This window comes from Ciconia boyciana, chromosome 15, assembly GCF_034638445.1.
Source record: "Ciconia boyciana chromosome 15, ASM3463844v1, whole genome shotgun sequence".
Taxonomy (NCBI): Eukaryota; Metazoa; Chordata; class Aves; order Ciconiiformes; family Ciconiidae; genus Ciconia; species Ciconia boyciana.
This window is the reverse complement of record NC_132948.1, coordinates 4668263-4689980: the sequence shown is the minus strand read 5'-3', so window position 1 is coordinate 4689980 and position 21718 is coordinate 4668263. Positions and strand designations below refer to the sequence as shown.

Genomic DNA, 21718 nt, shown 5'->3' with positions numbered 1-21718 from the left:
TGCCACTGCCCGCAGGCAGAGGGGCTGACAGCCTCCGAGCTGGCTGTAACAGAGCTCTGAGACAGGTAAAACACCTGAAGAAACAGTAAGCAGCAGCACAGCCCTTCGGGGGGGTGGGGGCTCTCAGATTTAGCAAGTGGGGGGGTGGGGTGGCAGGGGGGATGTTGTGACTTCATTTTTATTAAAATCCCCCCCCCCCATCATTCAACTAAGTAGTCGAAAGCATTTCCTCTAGCATGTACCTGCAATGCTCATCATCCGGTAACTGTCACATTTTAATGAAGTAAATAGTTTTTAATTTAAAATCTGCTTTTACTCTTCATAATAGGTGTTAGGTCCCAGACTTGCAGTCAGCTTGGGATAACAGAAAGGCACCAGTTCTCAGCTACACACCTCAAACTTAAAGTGAATAAAATATTGATGAGGATATTCAGAGAGGGTTTTTTTTTTTTTTTGCTCAGAGGTTCCAAGCAGTGGAATAACATCTTTAGATCCAGTTTGCTACTGCTTTATCTTCCCAGCCCTTCCACCCACCTGATAGCAATGCATGTCTCAGGTGCTTTCAGCTTCTTGGCAGTTCCCTGCTGCCTTTGGAATTAAAATAAAAGGCCTTTCTCCGTTTTGCAGTGGCATTTTTTTAGTCCCTGCCAGGAAAGCGTGCCTATGAATGATCTTCTACACTTAAAAAGGATTCTGGAAAAAGCTCTAGGAGTGCTAACTGACAAATGCTTAATGAGAATTAATTTAGCTTTCCAGAAAAGTCTTGGCCTTCCTTTTTAAGCTGTATTGCCCTCCTGCACACTGTGCAACCTTCTGACTTGCACTGAGGTAAGAGACTGAGCTGTAACTGCAACACTTTGTTTCTGAACCCACAGGTAGCGCCTGCTGCACGGAGCTGACTGCCCCGCTTCCCTGGCGGAAGCTGGCACCTGCCAGGTGAGCAAAACTGGACTGAAAAGTGTTTGCTGCCCGTTCAGCGTGGAACAGCAGCTGCCACTGGCAGGAAAAGGATTTTGGTGCTTTGCAGACTGAAGTATAACTGTTCTAAATACAAAGCTATTACACTTGCAGAGGGAAATGCATTCCCCTAGGTTTTTTGAGTAAAGCTTTGTCCCACAGCTCTCCTGTCTAGAACAACCTCAGCATTCGGGGGGATTAGAAACAGATTCCTACCTCGCTACTCAGCTGCTGCACCCTCTCTGCGCAGATGCACCTCTTGTCCTTGTTTCTTCGGTCTGGCCGACTACGCATCTTCTCAGCTTGAGGAGGAAATTGTACAAGCTGCTTTGGGTCCTTTGGATTTCCAGAGGCCATCGAGGGCCTAGGGTTCCCTGTCCCTGTGGGGTCTGGCACGGTTGTTCATGCCTTCTTGGTTTAACATTTTGTTGAACACCTTAATAAATTACTTGACACAAAGTCCTGCAGTGAGATTGCCAAACCACCTGCCCTTTCTTCTGAAAAGTTGTCAGAAAAAAATATTTTAGTAATTGTTTGACTAACATAAGCCTTTTTGTAGGAAGGTAAAAGGATACTGGCAAAAAAGTGATAGGCTAGAGCGTGTTTATAGCAAAGTTGTCAGGACACAGACCAGAACTGTAATGTACAAACCTGTTAAGGGTTCTGGAGTTGGTTTTCTGCTGCGTCTTTGGGAATAGTCAGCTGAGAAATTTTACTGTTTGTATTTTGAAATTTCCCTGAGGTCACACTTAATCTTGCAAACAATGTGAGTTCAGAAATGACCTGGGGTTGTCCAGCCAGACAGTATGGGTAAAGTATATCAGAAATGCAGGCTGGTCATTCAGTGTCTGTATTGGCCTGTTGGGAACAACCCGGGAAGCTGTCAAATTGGTGCCCAGCCCGGCTGCGAGGCCGTACTGCACTGCCTGCAGAGGCTCAGGAGCACACCAGGGTGGCCAGCGCTGCAGTTTCAATCGTGTGACATTCAGAAGCCTTTTGCCGAGATGAATGTTTCCTGTCTTGAGCGTGGAAGTACAGTGTGTTCTGTGAGAGAAGGGGAAAGTCATTGAGCAATTAGGAAATGCATACTGATGGCTGGGTGGCTTCCCCAGCTCAGTACTGACCTCCTTGGAGGGGGAAGTGGAGGGAAGGCTCCCACATATTTTTCTTTTTATACAAGTACTCAGTGAGTGGCATTGGAAATTAATTTTTAGCTAAACAGTAGTAAACTGCATTCTTCATTCAAGTGACAACACTCACGTTTTCTTATCTCTATTCCATTTCTTCTTCCTGTTATTCTTATAGGTACTTTGCATTTTTAGTTCAGGATATCTTTCAAATTCGGTATTTTTCATGCTTTCCAAGATCCCCAGCATAACCTGAATGTGTGGCTGTTGCCAGGTCTGTGTGTATAATGAGGGCTCTCAACTTAGGCAAAACGAAATTTTAATTTAAAATCAAAATAATTTGTCCTATTTTTCTTATAGATAACACTGTCAGAAAAGACTACTCGAGATTATTCTGATGTGAAAGCAATACTACAGCAATTTCAGCTCAGTCCTGTAAAACATTTTATGTACTGCTTAAACTTGGACGGCTGAGATGGCACTTCTGTTTTTTTCGAAATGGTGTGAAACTGAGGGGCGAGCCCCATCCTGCTGTGTGCCGAGGAAGGTAGATGCTTCAGGAGGGGATCCAGGTGCCAAGCAGCTCCTCATTCGTGGTGGGGGACAGGCCAAGAAGGATGTGGCTCATATCTGTGCTCCCCAGGAAGGGTTTAAGTATTTCTCACCTGTGTATATTTAATTGTGACAGCCCAGAACAGCTCATCTCTTCTTTCAGTCTGTTGGGAACTCACATTGAGAGACTGTGAGCTTTATATATGATATAAAATATATCAAATCTAAGGCAGGGAGGAAGTAACTCCTCATTACTCTGTGTTTCCTAAGAAAGGATTCTAGTTTGGGCTCCCCCTGCTTCATTCCCAGTAGTCTGCCTTGTAACCAGTTTCATGTACACTTAAGAGCATTGTGGGGCAAAAAACACAATGTCCTTGAAAAGCATAGCTGTGGCTTATCTCCTTCCCCACCTCTTTCTAATTTACATATGACCTGATTTTCCCATCTCAGTGCCCCAACTTTGCAATGTTGGCCGAGTTTGTAAACTGACAAAAACTTTCAGCTTCACCTGTAAATAGACCCTTTTCTCAAAGGAAAGCCTGGCCCTACCCACGCCTAGCCAGGTTAGTGCTGTCTGGGGGTGGCTCTCGGTAAGAGCTCCCTATTTAATGCTGCAAAACTTGTTTGTGTTCTGCGCTTTCAGCAGTTCTCTTCTGTAACAGCCCTGAGGAGCAGATGCACATGCATTACAGCCAAAATTCTCTCAGCCAGCAGCAGCGAGGAGTAAGCTCTTAGTATCTTGCTCTGAGAAAAGCCAGCTCTTTGCTCTCAGAGCTCTGGCGCAGGCTTTGTGCCTAACCGTGCTGTTTACCCCAAAGCACTGCTGTGAACAGTGCTGCGTGACAGGTTATCCCTCTCTAGACCTGTGGCAGCAAGGAAGGTATTGCAAAGCTTTTGTTTGAGAGACTTTGCACCCTTAAACCGTGTTTTTAGGTAATAGCAAAAGGGAACTCTAATAGACTAGCTTAAGCTGTTCCTAGGCACACGAACCTGACTGGGGTGCTGTACCTAGACCAGTTATTTTTGAACAGCTCCACCCTTTCTGTAATTTGATGATGTGCAGTGTAATCTGACACAGACTATGGCAGAGGTGCAGCACTCAGCAAGTTGGCATAAAGTATGCAGTTGTGAGCCAGGTCAGCTGTCGTACTGATGTCAGAGCTAGCAAGAAGCTTGTTAATGAGGCACGCAGTGCCATGATCCAGGCGTTCCCAAAAGCAGGCTCTGGTCACAGGTGCAGCAGCCAGGGCTCCCCCAAGAACAGTCAATTACTTGATGCTGCCCCCATATTCTCTCTGCAGAAGGTCCACATGGGAGTTGAGTTGCTATGTCTAGTGTGTAGGTTCTTCAGGTGTGTTCTCTGTCAGCTGAGGTGTTCATCGCTGTTGTCCCCCTTAGGTCAGCCACAGTGTGCGTGTACAGGGGCAATTTCCCTCTGCTCTGGAGGAGAGAAGCTGCAGGCATTTCGAGCTGGTAAACGAAGGAGGCATGATGTTGAAGAGGAGCAGTCTGAAGCACTGACAGTACGGTAAAGCAGATCTAAAAGCAGCAGCTAGATGAAGAGAGGGGAAACAGTGGAGCAGGCATGGCCTAAGTGACTGACTGCTCTGGGTGACTGGGGATTCAGCTGGACCTCAGCACATGAGGTCAGTGAAGACACTGAACAGTAACTCTGCGTTCCCAAAGTCCTGGTTTTCTTGCAGCGAGCAGCCTTACAGCTCCTGTTCTAGCTGAGTGGCTGCAAAGGAGAATTGTGTAAAATTGTATCGCTTTCTCCTATACAGTCATAGATAGGAGCTTTCAGCAATCATCAAAGCAGTGATATGGGCTGAAATCAAGCTAGGAAAGTGTCTCACTCCTAGAAACCCTCCATAATTTCAACACATTCACAGTCATTATAATGGTCTTCCAGTAGAAATACTCTGTTGAATTCACTGCCTGGCTCTGTTTTCTGTTAATCCTTAGGGTTGTGAGAGCAGCAAGGAGAAATTTGAGACTTCAGGACTTTGCCCCAACATGCAGTTGCCTTCTAGTGACCTGCAAAGGGGTTATTTATATTGCTGGGGCATCTGCACTAGCAAACACCCGCTGCACCTTGAAGTGGTGTCTAACTAACTGGTGCGTGCAGGCCCTGGTGGTTTATGCTCCTGTCCCTTGTGACTGGCAGACAATAGTCTAAATGAATTCACATTTGCATTAAAAAAAAGAAAGTGGGGACTGGTGGTCCTTTAAAAATCAGGTTTTATTTGTCTTCTCTGCTCTCTTATGTGTAATAGAATCCTCCTGTTTTTCTCTCCACACAAATCTAAATAAATGGCAGCGCAGGAAAATAACCATTTACCTCTAGCATGCTCGTCGTTTGGACAAGGGGCAGACCATACAGGCTGTAGTCTTAATCCTCTCCATCTTTTCCTGAGTTTAGAGCTTTTCTTTTGGCTGTTGAATCTTCTAAAAGTTAATTTCTTGCCAAAGATAACTGATTGAGGATATGTGCTACTGCTAAAGCTTCCTGGTAAGGTTTTCTGTGTCATCTGTTCATTTCCTCGTTGTTGCCCAAAACACGTAGAGAGTAAAGGCTGCTGCTGCCACTTCATGCACTTTCTTTCCTGTTGGGTAGTTGTTGGTATAGTAAAAGCAGCTTTGGGAGCAGAGGTTTTTTGGTGGTGGCTTTTTTTAAAAAAAAAATCAGTTGCAGGCATTGCAGCTTTTCTGTCCTTTGCTGTTACACTTACCTACCTCTGTAAGTGGCTGAGTGAGCAGGCTGCTGGGCTCTGCTGGGCAAGACTGAGGGGTTTTTTTCTGACCTTTGTTTTTACATCTACATAGACAGCAACCACAGGCTGTGCGAAGAGCCCTTTGTGTGTAGGTAGTACCCATGTCCTCCTGTCTGGCTCCTCTCCTGCTGAACATGGGGAACAGCACACTGCTGCACTCAGTTGGATACACTGCACAGCGTGCATCCAATTAGGAGCTCACACACAGCTGAGTCCCACACCCAAAATTCATTGAAGAGGCAACATAACCCGCAGCCTGCAACAGGGCAGAGGTGTCACATCTCTCAGTGCCTCTAACTCTGGCACTGGTTATCAAGTACCATGTAGTGACAAATCCTTGCAAAACCGGCGGTGGCTGGGAAGCACACAAGGAGAGCTGCTGCCTTTACTGAACACCACCACTCCGGTTTAGGAAAAGACCTACACTCCCCTACAAGGACCGGTTGCGTCCTCCCTCCTGCATTCACAGCTGTCACTTACAAACCTAGATACGGCCTTGCATCCACCGTACTTTGTCCAAAGAAGAATCAGCACATTTTAACAAGAGGGTCAGTTACTCATTGGTGAGGAAAACTTCCATCGTTAGCCTTGTTCAAGAGGGCCAAGACTTCATCACTGTTGTGCACTGTTACGAGGCACTTTAGGGCAGTGTCTTGTTCTAGTCGGCTTCTTCAGCTACGGTAGGCCTTCAGCAGTTGACCTGCTATTACCAGTCTTTGGATCTCACTGGTGCCCTCATAGATCTCGGTGATACGAGCGTCACGGTAGTGGCGTTCTGCTGGCATCTCTGTCACGTAGCCCATCCCACCCAAGATCTGGATGGCCTGAAACAAAGGTAGCAGGTTAGAAAGGCAGCATCGTCAAGGAATTCGTTTTCTACAGAACACAGACACTTTAAAAGGAGCTAAGCCCACTGCAGGCATAACTGGGGGGAACACATGGGGATGACTGCAGCCCATTTGCAATCAGAGGAATAAACAGGATTTGAGCCAGGTAAGAGCAATACTAATGTCCCAGACAGAGAATGAGCTGCTACAGAGGTATTTGCTAGTGATCCATGTTCAGCTAAGACACTTTTATTAAGGACAGGGGAAATTAAATGCAGACATTTATTGGAGGTACTGCTCCATCTGCTCACTATGTTGCAAACTTACTACTAGTCCTGACTGGTGCACCTATGCTCCCTCCCACATCGCTGATCCCATTCAAAACCTTGACATGGCCCTGGACAGCAGCAGGCACAAGGTGGCTTTAACAGCTGCCACAGGCCAGCATAAATCCCTGCCCACCCCCCACCCCAAAATCCAGCAAGATGGCTGTGCTAACCAGCTTCAGCCATGTGGGTTTGGGGTTTTTTTTTTTTTAAAAAAAACAACTACAAAAACAACTCATAAATCCCATCCCACCGTCCCCAGGTGCTTGTTGTGTGACAAGGGGAAGGATCACAAATTCCCTTTCAGCATGCTGTACATGAGTAATGTCAATTGAAGTAGTTACCTGATGAGAAATGGCCGTCGCAGCTTCTGATGCAGCCAGCTTGGCCATCGCCGCTTCCTTGGGGGAAGGAAAACAGCAGTGAGGGTGCAGCTATCACAAAAAGGAACACCTCAGGTGCACGAGGAGCTGGAACGCTCACAGCTGTGCAGAGAGACAGGCCTGATCACTGCTGCCAGCTGACAGTGGCCACCCCTCTCCCCTTGGCTAAAACCAGGGCTTGGCTCAGCAGGCTGCCTGAGCATAGACGGCACAGTCCAATTGCTGCTGGTGGGTTAGACACCGACAGCGCCAGCTGGGCAAGAGCCGAACGCAGCGGTGCTGTACATAGCACTGTTTTCTTGCCTTGAGCCTGTGCCCGGCGCTGTCACTGCTAGACAAACGCAAGGTTGGAAATACCTTTGTGAAGGGCTTCCCATTGTCTTTCAGCATAGCAGCTCTCCAGGTCAGCAAGCGCGCACCCTCCAAGGCCACAGCCATATCTGCTAGCTTAAACTGCAATGACAAACACTGCCTTTGTTCCAAGTGGCAGCCTCTGCCCACACAAGAACATACAGCAGGAGTCTCCCACTGCTGAGACCAATATTGCTAGAAAAGGAGCACCTCCATCCCAACAATCAGTTTTAAGTGTTTGAAAACAGATACCTTGTTTATCCCAGACAGTGCAAAGCGTGCCTGAAGCCACGCCCGAGAGCCCACATGAACCTTCCACCAGCTATGTCTGAAACTGTTCCATCCGCCTAGCTCGTACCTGCACTGCCTGTAGCTTCGTGATGGGTGACCCAAAGGCCGTTCTCTTTTCAGCATAATCCACAGCACAGTCCAGAGCTGCCTGTGCTATTCCAAGAGCCTGTGAGGCGATACCAATCCTTCCTGCATCCAGAGTTTGCTGCGAAAGACACAAAATATATGTGTTAAGTCAAGGCGTGCTTGATCAAAAATAGTACACTCACATCTCTGCTCTTGCTGGGAAGCTGCTGTAGCCTTAGTTATCCTCTGGTCAGGCCTCCTGGATTCAGAATATTCCCGGTTATGCAGGAATAGAGCGCTATAAAATGTACTGGGCACTGCAGAGAGAGAAGCTGGGGTCCAAGAAGGAAAGCAGAAAGGAGAGGGGAAAAGCTGGGGAAAAAGAGAGGGGGTGCAAAATAAGGGAAACAGCACGAGGAGCATCTGCTCTGGAAGGGGCTGAAAAGAACCCTTCAGCTAGACGCCTGGCTCACTGCGCAGCTGATTTTACTTTAACTGAAAAAAAGAAGGAAATCTGGTCAGTTTTCTCTTTCCCCTCATCATTAGTACACACACTGAAGCATGCATTTTTCAAAATTACTAGTGAATTGAGTCAATAACCTGTTTTACCTCAAACACCTGCCCATCTGGCTTCTAACTGCTTCCCTGCCTCCCTATGCACAGGAAGAACTTACAGCACAGTGAGCAAAGGCTTCATCTTCTCAGTCCTGGGCCGAGTGTCTTAAAAAAGTGGTTGGTGACTGATGCATTCTTTTAGTTGTGGAGATAATGAAAGGCGCTGGTCTCCAGGGAGTTCAGCCTTTTTCAGAAAGTCAGGCCCACAAATGGTGTTCTGCCCCTACAGGGCGAGCAGTGAACACTTCCAAGGGGGAGTGCATCCGTGCAGGGAACGCGCTGTTCTGCCTGGCTCCTCCTCAGAAGTCACACACGTGCCGTAACTCAGATTTCATCCACCTTTAGACACCATCCAGAGGTTGTCCTGTGCCTCCAGGACAGTTTTCCTCTGCCAAAGTATTTAGGGAAAATGCCATGTTTTCCCTTTATCTATGGGTACAAATAGAGGGTTGGGAAAGGAGAAAAATTAAAATACACCAACCCTGCTCACACAGGGCCCTCAGCAGCATCGGCATTCCTTCATCTGAGAACTACCACATTGAGTCTATAATAAAAGTGCTGTCAAGGATCTGTGGTAAATTAATGATTCATCAAGCTCTGTGAATGAATTCTCCCAGTTTGGCAAGAGGGGTCAACTGATTAATGTTACACAGAACAGCTCATGCTAGCAGTTCTCACCAAAGTGATCCTAAGTCTGAAAATGGTTTTGAAAATTGTAAGCTTGGGAACTACAGCTTTACACAACCAGAGCTGCACCCCCATCTATCCCTTACCATGGCAATTTTGAAGCCCATTCCCAGCTGCCCCAGTAGGTTGGCCTTGGGTATCCGACAGTCCTCAAATATCAGGTTGGCAGTGGAAGAGGCTCGGATTCCCAGCTTGTCTTCTTTCTTCCCCAGCGACAGCCCAGCAGTTGGCATGGGAACCAGGAACGCGCTAATGCCCTGCAACAAGACCCAAATTCTTAGGAATGGCGCCAACTTCCCACTTACCTGGGTGTCAACAGGCTTCCTCCAAACATTTTTCACAGGAGCCACATGTCCAGCTAACTGGGAGAAGGGAGGGGAGAGCTGAGACAGAACAAAGCCAGCACGCATCAGCCCCTCCTCTGCTCAATGCCTGCACGGCTCTAAATACAGAGTCCCCAGAGCCTTTTCAAAGAGCTTCTCCTGCACAACTCCTTTATTCCCAGCCCTTTTTCCTGACTGACCCTGAACACACCTTGTGCTTCAGGGATTTATCCGTAGTAGCAAACACCACCGTGGCCGAGGCATCCCAGGCGTTGGTGATCCAGGCCTTGGTACCATTCAGAACCCACTCGTCACCATCCAGGCGTGCCACTGTGGATGCCGCACCTGCGTCACTGCCATTTCCTGAGCAAGGCACCAGCAAACAGAACTCAGGCAATCAGTGGCAGCCTGGGGCGCAAACCCACCCCCTGCCCGCACCCCCACTGTCAGCTCATGGCATCTCTTGTAACTGCAGTAGTGTCAGCACTGTCCCTCCCAGAGGACCCAAGAGGAAGGGGAAAGGCCCATGTGTCTAAGATGTGTCCATCGCCAGAGCTCTGCTCACACAGAGGGGATGAAAATCTTCAGTGTGGGCCATGGGGATGGCAGTTAATACCTTGGGCACTGAGACTTCATTTACACAGAACTGCTATAAACCACCTTTCTACAAACTGTTACAATTTCACAGACCTGAAGTCCACCCTAAACCTGACTAAGGAAAGAAGCTACCCTATGTTCTTTGCAACAGGAACGGTAACAGTCACATCACCTGGTTCACTAAGGGCAAAACATCCGATTTTCTCTCCGCCAGTGAAGGGAGCAATCCACTTGTGCTTCTGTTCTTCGGAGCCAAACTTGAGTATTGGGCCTAAATACAGAGACTTTAAGAATTGAGAGTTGAGTTAGTGCTCTTGAAGATACAAGCCATCCAGTAACTCCCTAACGTCTAAGTGCTCTCCAACACACCAGAACCCACCACAGGAACAGATCCCATTGCTCCCATACACTCCTCCCCAGTAACTCCTCCGATGCCAGACTTGGTTCCATACCTGTCCCTCCCACACAACCTGAGACACTTACATTATTGACGCTGACAATGACGCCTGTGGATGCGCAGCCCCTGCTGATCTCCTCCACGGCAATGGAATAGGCCAGGTAGTCAAGGCCTGCTCCTTCATACTCCTCTGGCACGTCCATAGCCAGCAGCCCTAAGCCACCCATCTTCTTCACCTGCACATAGGGAATGGAGAAGTAAGACCCTCTGCACCACCAGTGGCCCCACAAATACACGCAGACACATGGAGATAAAGACAGGTCATAGCAGGGCTACACACGGAGGAAAAGATGTGCACAACTCCTGGTGAAATGGGAATCTGACTGTACAAACTGGTAAGTGTCCCAAGGTCCTGATGACGTCAACAAGAGCTGTACGCAGTCACTGCTGCCTAAGATAAGGCTCTCAATTATTTAAAGAGCTCTCCTCAGTACCAGGAAGGAGGGAGCCTTTTGAAAGTGAAATAGGGAGATACAACCCCACCAGCATTTCCTCAGCCTCCCACCAAAGCTTTTCCCCTTGTGTGTCTCCTGTCAGTAGGAAGCTCTCAATGGGAAATCTAGCTGATAAAAATCATTAGAACTTTACCTTTGAGTCTGCTGAGCTTCAGCCTAGGACTGCACAAGGAAAGAATTTTACAGAATGAATGACCCACAGAACAGTTTGCAAGAAGGTGATTTTTTTCATCCCCATTAAAGCCAGGTCTTGCTTCCCAGAAAATTTAATTGTTGGTTACATTCCAAATTATTCCACCCCAAGTTCCTCAGCTGGACCCCTGGCTTCTTAACCATAAGCTCTTCAGAGCACCGACTGTCTCACTCTAGGTCTCTTGTCAACATACAAGAGAAAAAACAAGCTCTCCTGGTTTTATATTTAAGATGTCAAGTTTTTGGTGTTGCAGAAATAAGCATATTACCAGTCTCTGCTTGCTTTAATAGGACCCAGGAGGAATTTTTAAACTATTTTCCCTCCTCTATGGGCACCCAAAACACCCGTCCTTCACATCAAATCCAGAGGATAAACAACAGACAGCAACTAGTTCTACATATGTTGCTTTATCTTAATAAACACTGTTTGCATTTTCAATTTTCCCCTACACATTCAAGTGAAAAGACTCAAAATCAAATGTAAAATTCTCAGGTAAGAACAGTGAAGTAGAGAAGAAAGTGGTTTTTTTCCTTACAGTATGACTTTCCTGGCTATCTTTCTTACTCCTTAATGGAAAGAGGGGTGTATGACAAAACTCGCATGCCTCTGACTGTGCTTGCTTGGAGCCTTTTGGCTAACATAACAGTATATATTTTTCTGGAGCTTAGTATTTCATTGCAATGAAACAGGTGAGTTAGTCTGCTCAACACGGCACACAATGTATTGCTGTGTCTGTACCGCTTTCCATAAGAGAAGTCACACGTTTGATTGGAATCTCAACTTCACAGTCCTAGAGGATGATCAACACGCATCTCCCATCTCCCAATCACTTCTTTTCACCATCTGAAATGCACTCAGGTCATCTACGCTTCCTCACTATAAACCATTTTTATGGTTATGTGCAGTCTATAAAAGTACTTCATTGATTTTGTAAGTCAGTCAGTCAGTCAGTTGTATCACAGCCCACAGGCAAGTCAGTAAGAGAACTGAAAACTGAATGGTACTAAATCCAGTTACAGAGAAACACAAGTAAAGGTAAAGAGCTCAAAATGTCCTGTGGGCATTGCAACCTCCACACTCAAAGAACTCTCCCACAAGTTGGTCTGAACTTCAATTTTCTGCTAAGCCAGAGCTTAATGTACATTTTGCTTCAGGCCCAGGTGGTCCTACCGCAGCAGCAGAGGGAAGTCAAGAGATCAGGGCACCTAGGTTTCCTTCTTTGTTTTGCTGTCAGGATATCATGCTTTGCGTAAGCACTTGTCCTGTACCTTTGAAAGCAATGCATTTTCCCTCCCTGGAGGAAACTGTAAGGTTTAAGTAATTGGGCTTGCACTTAAAGCAAGGTTTATGATTTACGGTTGGACTTGATGATCTCAAGGGTCTTTTCCAACCTGAATGATTCTATGATTCTAGGTCAGGCTCTGCAGGAGCCTCTCTCGTGCCCACCTCCCGGCAGGAGCAGCACGCACCTGCTCGGCCGGGAAGCGGTGCTCCTTATCCAGCTGAGCTGCGACAGGCATCAGCTCCTTTTCTGCGAAGTCCCGGCACGTCTGACGCAGCATCTGGTGGGTTTCTGGCAGCTCCACTGTCTGGTACACCGTGTGCAGTCGGCGGAAGCACCCAAAGGCCAGCGCTGAAAGGAAGAATGGAATTAAGCGCCGGTGTTTCGCTTCACGCCCGGGGGAGGGAGTTGAAACCGGCCCAGGAGGACCCGGCCCCTGACGGGACTCATACAACGCGGCTGCGGGCCTCCCCGGAGTGACGCTTTCTCCCCCGCACCGGGGCCGAGGGATCCGGGACCGCAGCCGGGGGACAGCAGGCCGGGGGCTCAGCCGAAGGGCGGCACCGCCCCGCCACGGCTGAGGGGGCCCGCCTCGGGCCCTGAAGGGCACCGGGGCACCGCCTCCCGCGCAGGCCGCGGCCCCTTCCCACCCCCACCGCGTGCCCCGCGGCCCCCCGAGCAGCCGCGGCGAAGCGAGGCCGGGCCCGGCGCCCTCACCCCTGGGCGCCCCGCCGCCGCGGGCCAGGAACGCCGCCAGCGCCGCCGCCGCCATGGCCGCCTCCCGCCGCCTCAGGGGAGCGCGAGCAGCGGAGAAACGGCGCACGCGCGAGGCCAGCGCAGCCGCCCCGGGCCCGCCCCCCGCCCCGGCCCCGCCCCCCCAAGCGGGGACCGCCTGTGCGAAAAGGGGAGGTTTCTTTATTACTATTGCTGGTGACAAAATAACGCTTATACAAATCCAGCGTCCGGATACAAATCCACCCAGAGAGGGAGCCGGCGACCCCGGCACCGAAGGGGCACGGCCAGCACGGCTGCCCCGGCCCCGTGGCCTGCTCCCAGGAAGGGCCACGGCAGGAGCGCCCGAAGGGGACAGCACGGAGGAGGTCGACGTGCCAGCAGCCCAAAGGCCACACCGTGAGAGATACAAATACATGTCCTGTAACAGCACTGAGGTCTAGGCAGACGGAGATTGCGTTTGCTGGTGTTCGTTTTTTTTCCTTTGCTGCAGAGGAAGAGGCGATGACTCCGCCAGGCAGCCGTCCCTCGGCCTTCTCCTCATCGTAAAGCTACAGGGAGATGGCAGTGTGCAGGTCCGAGGATTACACCCGATACCAGGCCACGCTCTGGGGTAGCACAAGGCTCAGTAGCTTGATGTGACAGGACAGCAGGGCAGAAGGCAAACACTGGGAAACAGCTGAAGAGGATGTAATGAAACACAGAGCTGAGAAGTAGTTACCACGTTTGGACCTTACTGCTTCACCATCACCACCTTCCTCATTCATTTCTGCCTTCTGAGCACTTGTTTTGTTCTTCCTGAACCCTCAGATAAGCAGAATAAACATCTTCAAGCACCAGAGAGGAGGCTGCTGCTGCTTCTCTGCAGCAAGAGACATTGAAAATCCTAAGGAAAACACACAAAGGAAGACACTTCCTACCAAAAACGGAGGACAGGGACAGCAGTACCCAGTCCATGCGACAAGAGACGACCTTCCTTCACAAGGTGCAATATGCATTCCTCAGTCAATCATGAAAATAGCTGTCCAGGAAGCTTGCTTGCATGGATCCAAAGCACTCGCCTCAAAAATGTGAAGAAGAGGTCCTGGTCCTAAGAGGACAAATACTGGAAAGATTTAACGTGAGTTTGTGGGTTTGGTCCCTTTTTTTCTTATAGCAGAACACAGTACGATCCCAACTCTTTTCTCTTTCCAACTCAGCACACGACCTGAGAGAAGCTGTCTGCACAGATACCTTTTCCCTTGCTGAAACTTTAACCGACACTGAAAGCATCTCCCTTGCCTTCAGCACCTGGCTAGGACAGACCATCCACCTGACAAGGATGAGATCCCATTGGAATATCTTCCCAGCCCACTGGCATGAGTAGCTTTGACCCATCATTAAAGCATCAGAGCACACAATCCAGAAGGAAGATGCTCTGTTAAACCATGTTTACCAAAGACATCATCCCTGCCACCAAGAGAAGACACTTTATAGAAAGCATCTAAGAGAAAAGGAACCTTAGGGAAGCGGCCAAAGTGAGGACAGGAGTTTGGAAATCCCTGACTTTTTGGATTACGATCAACTTTTTCAGTGCTGGGTTGCCCTCTTGTAGGGACTTTTCTGCAGCATGCTTTTTGGGCAAACACCTAATTTGGCAAAGGAAGCAAATTCAGCTAGAAACTGAGGGGTGCTAGTGCTGCCTGCAAGTCTTCCAATTTTCCTGCAGTTTTCCTTTTTTTTATTGCTGAATAGCTGATACATTCACCAGTAGGAAAGCAACTGCTTCACTGCTTTTGCCTCATCACTACTGGCAGAGATAATGACTAAAGACAGGAATCCACTTTCCTATAAGCATCAAATGCCTCATTTACATTTGGCAGAGCGCTCTCCAGCTCTCAGCCGCATTCTGCAAAGCAGCGGCTAGATGGCACCCACACCCCAACAAATACCCCGACCGTGCAGAGCTGCACACTGACTACTACAAACAGCTCGCATAGTAGTTTCTGCTGCTCACTCTGGCAACAGTCTATCTTTCCCTTAAGAACCTTTACGCGGTGACAGAAAACAGATGGGAATCACCACACTCATAAGAAAAGTAAGAGGTTGCTTCATACAGAAAATGAGATAAAAGTAACATTTAAAGGCACCTGGATTTACACTACATACAAATTCAGCTCAATATGCTAACATTTTCCTGGGAATAACTAGCAGGCTCTTCAGACACTATCCTGGGCATCTCAGAACACTTCAGGATGAAAAACACACTTCCAGGCAGTTCTACCTTGTCACAAGTACTACCTGTTCTTCCATCAAAACAAATGTTTCCCACCTCACCAGCACGACACGAGGCTTTCTGAAGACAGTCACTGCAAGAGGCATCTCAAGCTCCACCTTACAAGCAGCTTTAACTAATTCTGAAATAACTAAACAAGATTGCCTAAGTGCCTTTGGAGATGCTGGAGGGGACTGCTGGTAGCAGAATTGTTCTTCATCTTTCAACCACGCAGATCTTGCCCCTCTGCATTCCCAAGACATTTATTGTGGTTAGTTATGATTAATGCTCCACCCAGAACAGGTCATTTGTTGTGGTTAATCATAATTAAGTATCTTCCCAAGAGCTGGAGATTCTTTCATGGCTGCCACCCCACATACTCTCACTGCTTACCCTGATGCCAGCTGATCTCCTATGCCAAAGTTAACATAATTAATCTGCAAGCTAAAGGCAGTGGTTTCCTATTGCTCTCTATGCATTAACAGGCTCCGGGCTGTGATGCCCACCCCACTTAATCCTGCTAAAACATAAACTACGCTGAATCTTACTTAACACAACAGTAACCACCTGTATCCACCAAGGAGCTAGATTTCAACTGTCTCAAGGAACAAGTGGAACTAATGCTACCAAACGTCTCTAGATGCAACCTAACTCCCACGTACAAGAGACACGACTGACCAGCCCAGCTGGGAACAGGAAAAATACTAGTCTTGAGAGCCAGCAAAATAGGCAGAAAAGGGTTTTGTTAGCTGAGATTTTGCATGGTCAGGAGCTGGGCTCCAGCATGGCTGCTGGGAAGACATGGGTCTCCTCTTCCCACTGCATTATGCTATTTCCTACCGCCACTTCCCAAACGTAGCTGTGAAATATAGCCTCTGGTCTGGCAGTAACTAACTTAGCAGAACTTCCTAAACCATAAATAAGCAGCTAAGTAGGCAAAGCAGTGATGGGAACTCAAGTAATTAAAAAGAGAATCATACAAAATCTCACTTTGTAAGAATGCCACTCCGTAACACTGAGTGATCTGACCTGGGAAGCTTTTAGCTACTAATACCTCAACTAAAACAAAGCAAATGAGCTGGTAACACCACCGTCTCTCCTTCCAGCACCTCTGACAGATCATTCAGGTTTAAAAGTATAGAGAGATTGAAGCCTAGGAAGTTCTGCTTCCTACACATTTTTCAAGTGATTTTCCACATTCTCCCTTTTTCCTCTAAGCCCCACTAGACTGATACCTCCCCTCCACCCCAGCTGGACTGACAGCATGCTGCCAATCTCAAAAGCAATACATTCTGTCGCAAGAGCCAAAATTCCTACACAAAGGGAAGCAGGAGAAATGGTAAATACAGTGAGATTAACTTCAGCTCTAAGGTTGACCCCTGAGCTCCAAAATTCAACAATTTGCTCACAAGAACTCAAATAGAAATGCTATGAGACTGACTCGATGACCAACCTGGATAAAGCCCCTTTTTCCCTACCTCGTATCTCTAGTGAAATCTCTGGCAAGATACAGATTAAGCTGTTCTCAGGGGCAGCTCAGGCCCCTGGAGGCAGAAGGAAGATTCCTACATTGCTTAGAAGCTGAATTAGTCTCTTATTTTATCTTTCCCATTGGAGAATATTGGGATGCACCCTAAAAAGCAATCCGAGCCATGCTACAAACTAAACCACTGTGCACTAAAAAGATGATCTATCCAACTGAAGAGGAGACCTGCTTTTCAGGTGTCACTGCCTACTTGAAGGGGGAAAATTTTCCTGCTAAGAAATAGCTTACCCAAACAATCTGACCTCTTGAAAGAGGGTAGTCACCCAACAGGTGAAACATCAGAAGCACTAAAAGTGCAACCTAGCTATAAAGACTGTAACAGCAATAATTTTCTAACAGTGCCTCTGATCCATGACCTAACCAAGGTACCAGAAGGTAACCAGAAATAGAGAATGAGAGGCAGGATACGTTGAGTGTTGGACAGAGAAGTGTTGCAGGGAGATTTCCTTTACTTTCTTGAGCTGTCGTCTTTGCTTCATGTTTTCAGCCTCATGCAAGGAGAAAAGGTTTGGCAAGAAGCCTTGTTGCACGAGACAGCAACCCCAGTCCACTCCTGGACATCTGGAACAGTTAACGGCAGCACAGCATCCAGTGGATGTAGAATTACTGTCCTCCATTGTACGCATAGTCGGCCTTGTTGTGCATAATCAACTTGTTGTCCACAAAGTAAAAGCTGTCTGAGCGGGTCTCGTATGGATTTTCAACCATCAGACGGACTGTGAAAGAGAAAGCTCAGTTATATTCAAAAGCCTGCCACACTCCACTGGACAGCACAGAGTCAGAGTAAAAAGGACTCTGCCGCTCTGATGGATTTACCAGGCTGATGCTCTGCCCTACCCAAGTAAGAAAAGCAAACTGCTCTGCTGAGCACACTTCAAAAGCTCTGGCCTGCCCCTTCCTATTCTTCCTATTCACAGGACAAGTGCTGTCAAAAGCAAACAAAAGGGGATGGAGTAATCTCACACAAGACGACCTTAGAAACTGTCAGAGCCACCACTAGAGCAGAGCAGCAATCACGTCTGTAAGTAGAGAGGTAGCAATCCGCAAATGGAAAAGCAGTGGCACACCCCACACGTACACAGGCAGGGTACAAACTCTGCGCCTCCTCCTGCACCTAGGCAGCCACAGGAGGGCCCATGTGCTCCTGCTCTATCCACCCCCTGAGGTCAAACATACCCTGTGCAATGTATACTTGCAGAGATCTTGGTAGGCTCAAAAACACACCTCTCAGAGAAGAGCCAGTTCTGTTCCAAAGCAGGAGGCTCAAGTGCTAACAAGCAAGTGCTGAAAACAGATGCATGGCTACCAAGAGAACCCTTTTTCAAGGTTTTGTTATCTTCTGGGCTACAATGTTAGGCATCAGGCAGGTCAGCCCTGTGACTTTAGTTAGTTCTTGCAGCCTGTGACCTGACAACACAGGTTGTGTTCAGCTTTCATGTTCAAAGAAGGAGAATTTGCAGCACAAATCTGTAATTCAGTCAAGATTACATACAGCTTAAACCAGGCACCTGTATCTATTTACTCCTGTCCCCCTCGTCCCAGTCACAACTTCCTTCACAAGTAGAGAGAAGGAGAAAATGAGCATGTGCACACAGACAAACAAAACACAACTCAGTGTGGGAAAGGAGATACTTACTAAGGTCTTCTGAGAGCTGAGGGAATTCATAAATGTGTTCACATGTGTTCCTGCTACTGGGGATGCAGAAGCCAAAATCAAAGTCAAAGTTCTTCAGCAAGCGATCTCGGAAGTAATGTCTCTCAATCATTCGAAAGTTTGACACTGGCTTTTCTCCCACTGTGAATTCCACTCTGTGTGCAGAAAGCGGGGGAAAAAAACAGCTAAGACAACATACCTCTCTTCCTATTGGGAAGAACAGAGCCTTGGACCCGAGGCTACACAAGAACCCAACAGATCATTCCAGAGAGACTTTGATATTTGTAGTGTAAGATGGGTTCTCTCTAGTCTTTGACTCAGTTTTATTATAAACTGTCAAGCGACACTTTGTAAACATCCGATTCTCCCTTCTTTCTATGAATTCATACTCACGTTGCACCAACAGTTCGAAGACGGAGAAATGCTGGGGTGAACTGGTAACGAACAAAGCGGCCTGCACTAGCGTCCAGTTCACTGTTATCATCTTCATCCTCTTCATCTTGCTCTAGAAAATGCAGCAGCTCAGAGTTATTCTGCTAACAGCATACACGTAAGGTAATACTGGCTAGCGGGTGTATCAGGACAAGCTGGCTATTACTTAGGCACTGAATGTAAAGGTGTTTTAATAATTGGTCTGAGGCTCATACTAGCACTAAGTAATAAAGAAAAGATCTGCTATGACAGCTGGTGCAGCCTTGATGGTTTCGGAGCTGAAACCACCCTCAACCTCACAGGATATCCCCCCTCGTAATTGCCAAAGCACATGAAAGAAACTCTCTACCATAACCAGCCAACAAGGGAAGATTCGCAGTTGACAGTACCCCCCCATCTCACGATAACCGCTTCACATTTTTATGACAACAAGTTTCTCAGCAAAAGTAAACTCAGTCCTATGCTTAAAGGAGAGGAATTTAGTCACCAGGACATATCGAAGCACCTTTCTGCTTGGTTTGCATGGGTCCCGCATTGCAACTTCTCAGCTCTCCAAGTCTCTCTAGCCTCCCTGCAATGTTAGCATGACATACCTGAAGCAGATGGCTTTGCAATTTCAAACAGCACTGTTCCAGTTTCAAGGTCCCGGATCTTGAACCTGGTGAAGTCAATGTTGTAAATATTGTCCTCGGGTTTGCATAAATAATCTAGAAGAGAGAGAAAACATACAGTAGCATTTCAAAAGATCTCTGAGCAATTACCAAAGGAATTTATTTTTCTGTTAGCCCCAGCCCGTTAAGATACGTACTGCAAGTTGTTTTGCAGAAGCTTCATGAAAGCAGGACAAAATTGAGGCTAGAAGAAACAAAGGCACGCTAGGCGCCAGGTAGCAGAGCAAGAAAGGGAAGAGATCGGGACAGAAAAGCAGAAATCAGCAGCCCAGAGGAAAAACAAACAAACAAAAAAAACCCCAAAACCCCCAAACTTTCTGGAAGTTGTAACAAAGCTGAAGGCAGGAGCACACCGCGCTGCTGCGGCCAGCGCCGGCCGACACGCACACTCCTCAACCGCTTCCAACGCCAGCTCACCGGCTGGCAGCGCTAATCCGGGTCGCTCCAGCTCCGCCGCTCCCGCCGCCCTCTCCTCCGCCCCAGGGGCACGGACCAGCCCGGCTCCGCGGCCCCGGCTGCACAGCCCCCGCCGCCGCCGCCGAAGGGGGATTAACGGAGCAGCGCCGGGGGGGGGGGAGGGTCCGCCCGGGACCGCGGGGCCAGCCGGACCCCGACCGAACGCTGCCGGCCCGAGGGCCCCCCTCCCCGGGCCCGACGCCCGCGCTCCCGGCCCGCACTCACTCTCCGTCACCCGGCACAGCCCCAGGACGTGCTCGGGCCGGACGGTGTCCAGCGCCAGCAGCTCGGACTCGGTCCACGGCGGCCGCGGCGCCGCGTCGGCCGAGCCGCGCCGGCCCCGCAGGCGGCTGAGCGCCCCCCCGGTCCCCGGCGGCGGCTTCTTCTCCGGCCCCGCCGCCGCCGCCGCCCTCGCCTTCGAGCCGCTCATCGCCCCGCCGCCGCCAAGATGGCCGCCGCCTCCCTCGGTAGCTATGGGAGCGAGGGGCGGGGCCGCGGCGGGTCAGAGGGCGCGGGCGCTGCCTAGCAACGCGGCCGGGGGGGCCCGAAGCTAAGCAGGGCCCGCCGCGTGCGCGGCCGGAGGGGGGACCCGGGAGCCCCGCCGCGACCCGCCGCGACCCGCCGCTCGCAGGACCCCGGCACCGAGCACCCGCCTGGCGGGCGTCCCCGGCCCGGGGCTGTGCACAGCGGGCGGGCGGCAGCGGGGCAGGCCGGGTGGACAAGCCGGGAGTTACCCGTGGAGAAGAAACACAAAAACCAGACAAAACCCACCCCCCACCCGAGCAGCACCCCTCCCGCTGCCCCCGGGGCCGGCGGCGCTGTGAGCCGCCAGCCCGCGCCCCGCTCCTGCTGCAACACCCAGGAGGCCGGGAGATCAGCCCTCGCTGCACAGCGCGGGCACCTGGGTCTCCCGTTAATTAATCACGGTCTGAATCCCCCAGCGCAGCGGGTAATTACAGAGAGCGGGTGTCCCCAGAGAGCCCGGGCCTTTTCAGGGAGCAGCGGCAAGCGCCCTTGGGGAAGCAGCCGCGAGCTGGTGCGGTGTCAGCACGGGGGTGCCAGGCGGTGCACACCCCGCTGCTGCCCTGGGGACACCCCAGCTGCTGTCCCCGGGGAGCTGGGACCCAGATCCGGGCAGGGACAGTGACAAGACCGTGTGCCCCGAGGAAGGTCGCCCAGGGAGCGCCTGTGCCCTGCCACGCTCTCCCCGGGTCAGCCAGCCTCCCACCCGTGCCTCTGTCACCCCCAGCCCCGGCCCCCCGTGAGCACACATCGGAGGGACAGTGGCAGACATCGGACGAGTCTCCTGGGCTTGACAGGAGGGACTGGGGAGGTCCCACAGAAGCATCACACTGAGGAAAGAATGCATTTCTTCCCGAAAGAGGGGCTACCCACCAGCCTGCAGTAGGCACTTAAGAGCTGCTAAGAGTCACCTCCAGCCCTTCAGGGAACCGGGGCAAGAACAAGAAACATCTGCGTCCTCTTTTCAGACTCCAGCCAACACTTAACACACTCAAGATGACTGGAAACAGATTTAGAGCAGTGGTTAATGACGTTTGCTGCTGCTTGTTAGCAGCACGCACCTGCTACTGCCAACAGAATGCTATTTCGAACAAGCCTGCCCATGCCAGTGCTCCCAAATCCTCCTTGCTGCATCAGGTTTGGTCCCTCCATCCTGTGCTCCAGGAAGGACAGACCAAAGACCCAGGC

The 21718-nt window shown here is 49.6% G+C and overlaps 2 protein-coding genes across 2 annotated transcripts; both read right to left on the bottom strand.

The window, feature by feature from the left end:
* Nucleotides 1-257: 257 nt before the first annotated feature.
* Nucleotides 258-13124, bottom strand: ACADS (acyl-CoA dehydrogenase short chain). Its single transcript, XM_072880531.1, has 10 exons — nucleotides 12981-13124; nucleotides 12451-12614; nucleotides 10360-10509; nucleotides 10049-10160; nucleotides 9491-9642; nucleotides 9043-9213; nucleotides 7656-7793; nucleotides 7304-7399; nucleotides 6908-6964; nucleotides 258-6234 (listed from the first exon to the last, which is right to left on the bottom strand). Exons 1-10 carry the CDS (start codon nucleotides 13033-13035, stop codon nucleotides 6082-6084), a joined length of 1248 nt encoding a protein of 415 aa, XP_072736632.1. The 5' UTR covers nucleotides 13036-13124; the 3' UTR covers nucleotides 258-6081.
* Nucleotides 13125-13162: 38 nt separating this feature from the next.
* On the bottom strand, nucleotides 13163-20472 carry UNC119B (unc-119 lipid binding chaperone B). Its single transcript, XM_072880548.1, has 5 exons — nucleotides 20234-20472; nucleotides 19475-19588; nucleotides 18843-18954; nucleotides 18432-18604; nucleotides 13163-17511 (listed from the first exon to the last, which is right to left on the bottom strand). Exons 1-5 carry the CDS (start codon nucleotides 20436-20438, stop codon nucleotides 17399-17401), a joined length of 717 nt encoding a protein of 238 aa, XP_072736649.1. The 5' UTR covers nucleotides 20439-20472; the 3' UTR covers nucleotides 13163-17398.
* Between the last annotated feature and the right edge of the window lie 1246 nt (nucleotides 20473-21718).

Coding starts and splice junctions, on each gene's coding strand:
- ACADS (XM_072880531.1), bottom strand. CDS start 13,035: ATGGCGGCGGCGGCGCTGGCGGCGTTCCTGGCCCGCGGCGGCGGGGCG. Junction 10,161..10,359: donor TCATTGTCAGCGTCAATAAT/GTAAGTGTCTCA, acceptor CAATTCTTAAAG/TCTCTGTATTTAGGCCCAAT. Junction 7,794..9,042: donor TGGGCTTCAAAATTGCCATG/GTAAGGGATAGA, acceptor TGTCTTTCGCAG/CAAACTCTGGATGCAGGAAG.
- UNC119B (XM_072880548.1), bottom strand. CDS start 20,438: ATGAGCGGCTCGAAGGCGAGGGCGGCGGCGGCGGCGGGGCCGGAGAAG. Junction 18,955..19,474: donor TGCAAAGCCATCTGCTTCAG/GTATGTCATGCT, acceptor TGCATTTTCTAG/AGCAAGATGAAGAGGATGAA. Junction 17,512..18,431: donor TCAGCTCTCAGAAGACCTTA/GTAAGTATCTCC, acceptor TCTCTTTCACAG/TCCGTCTGATGGTTGAAAAT.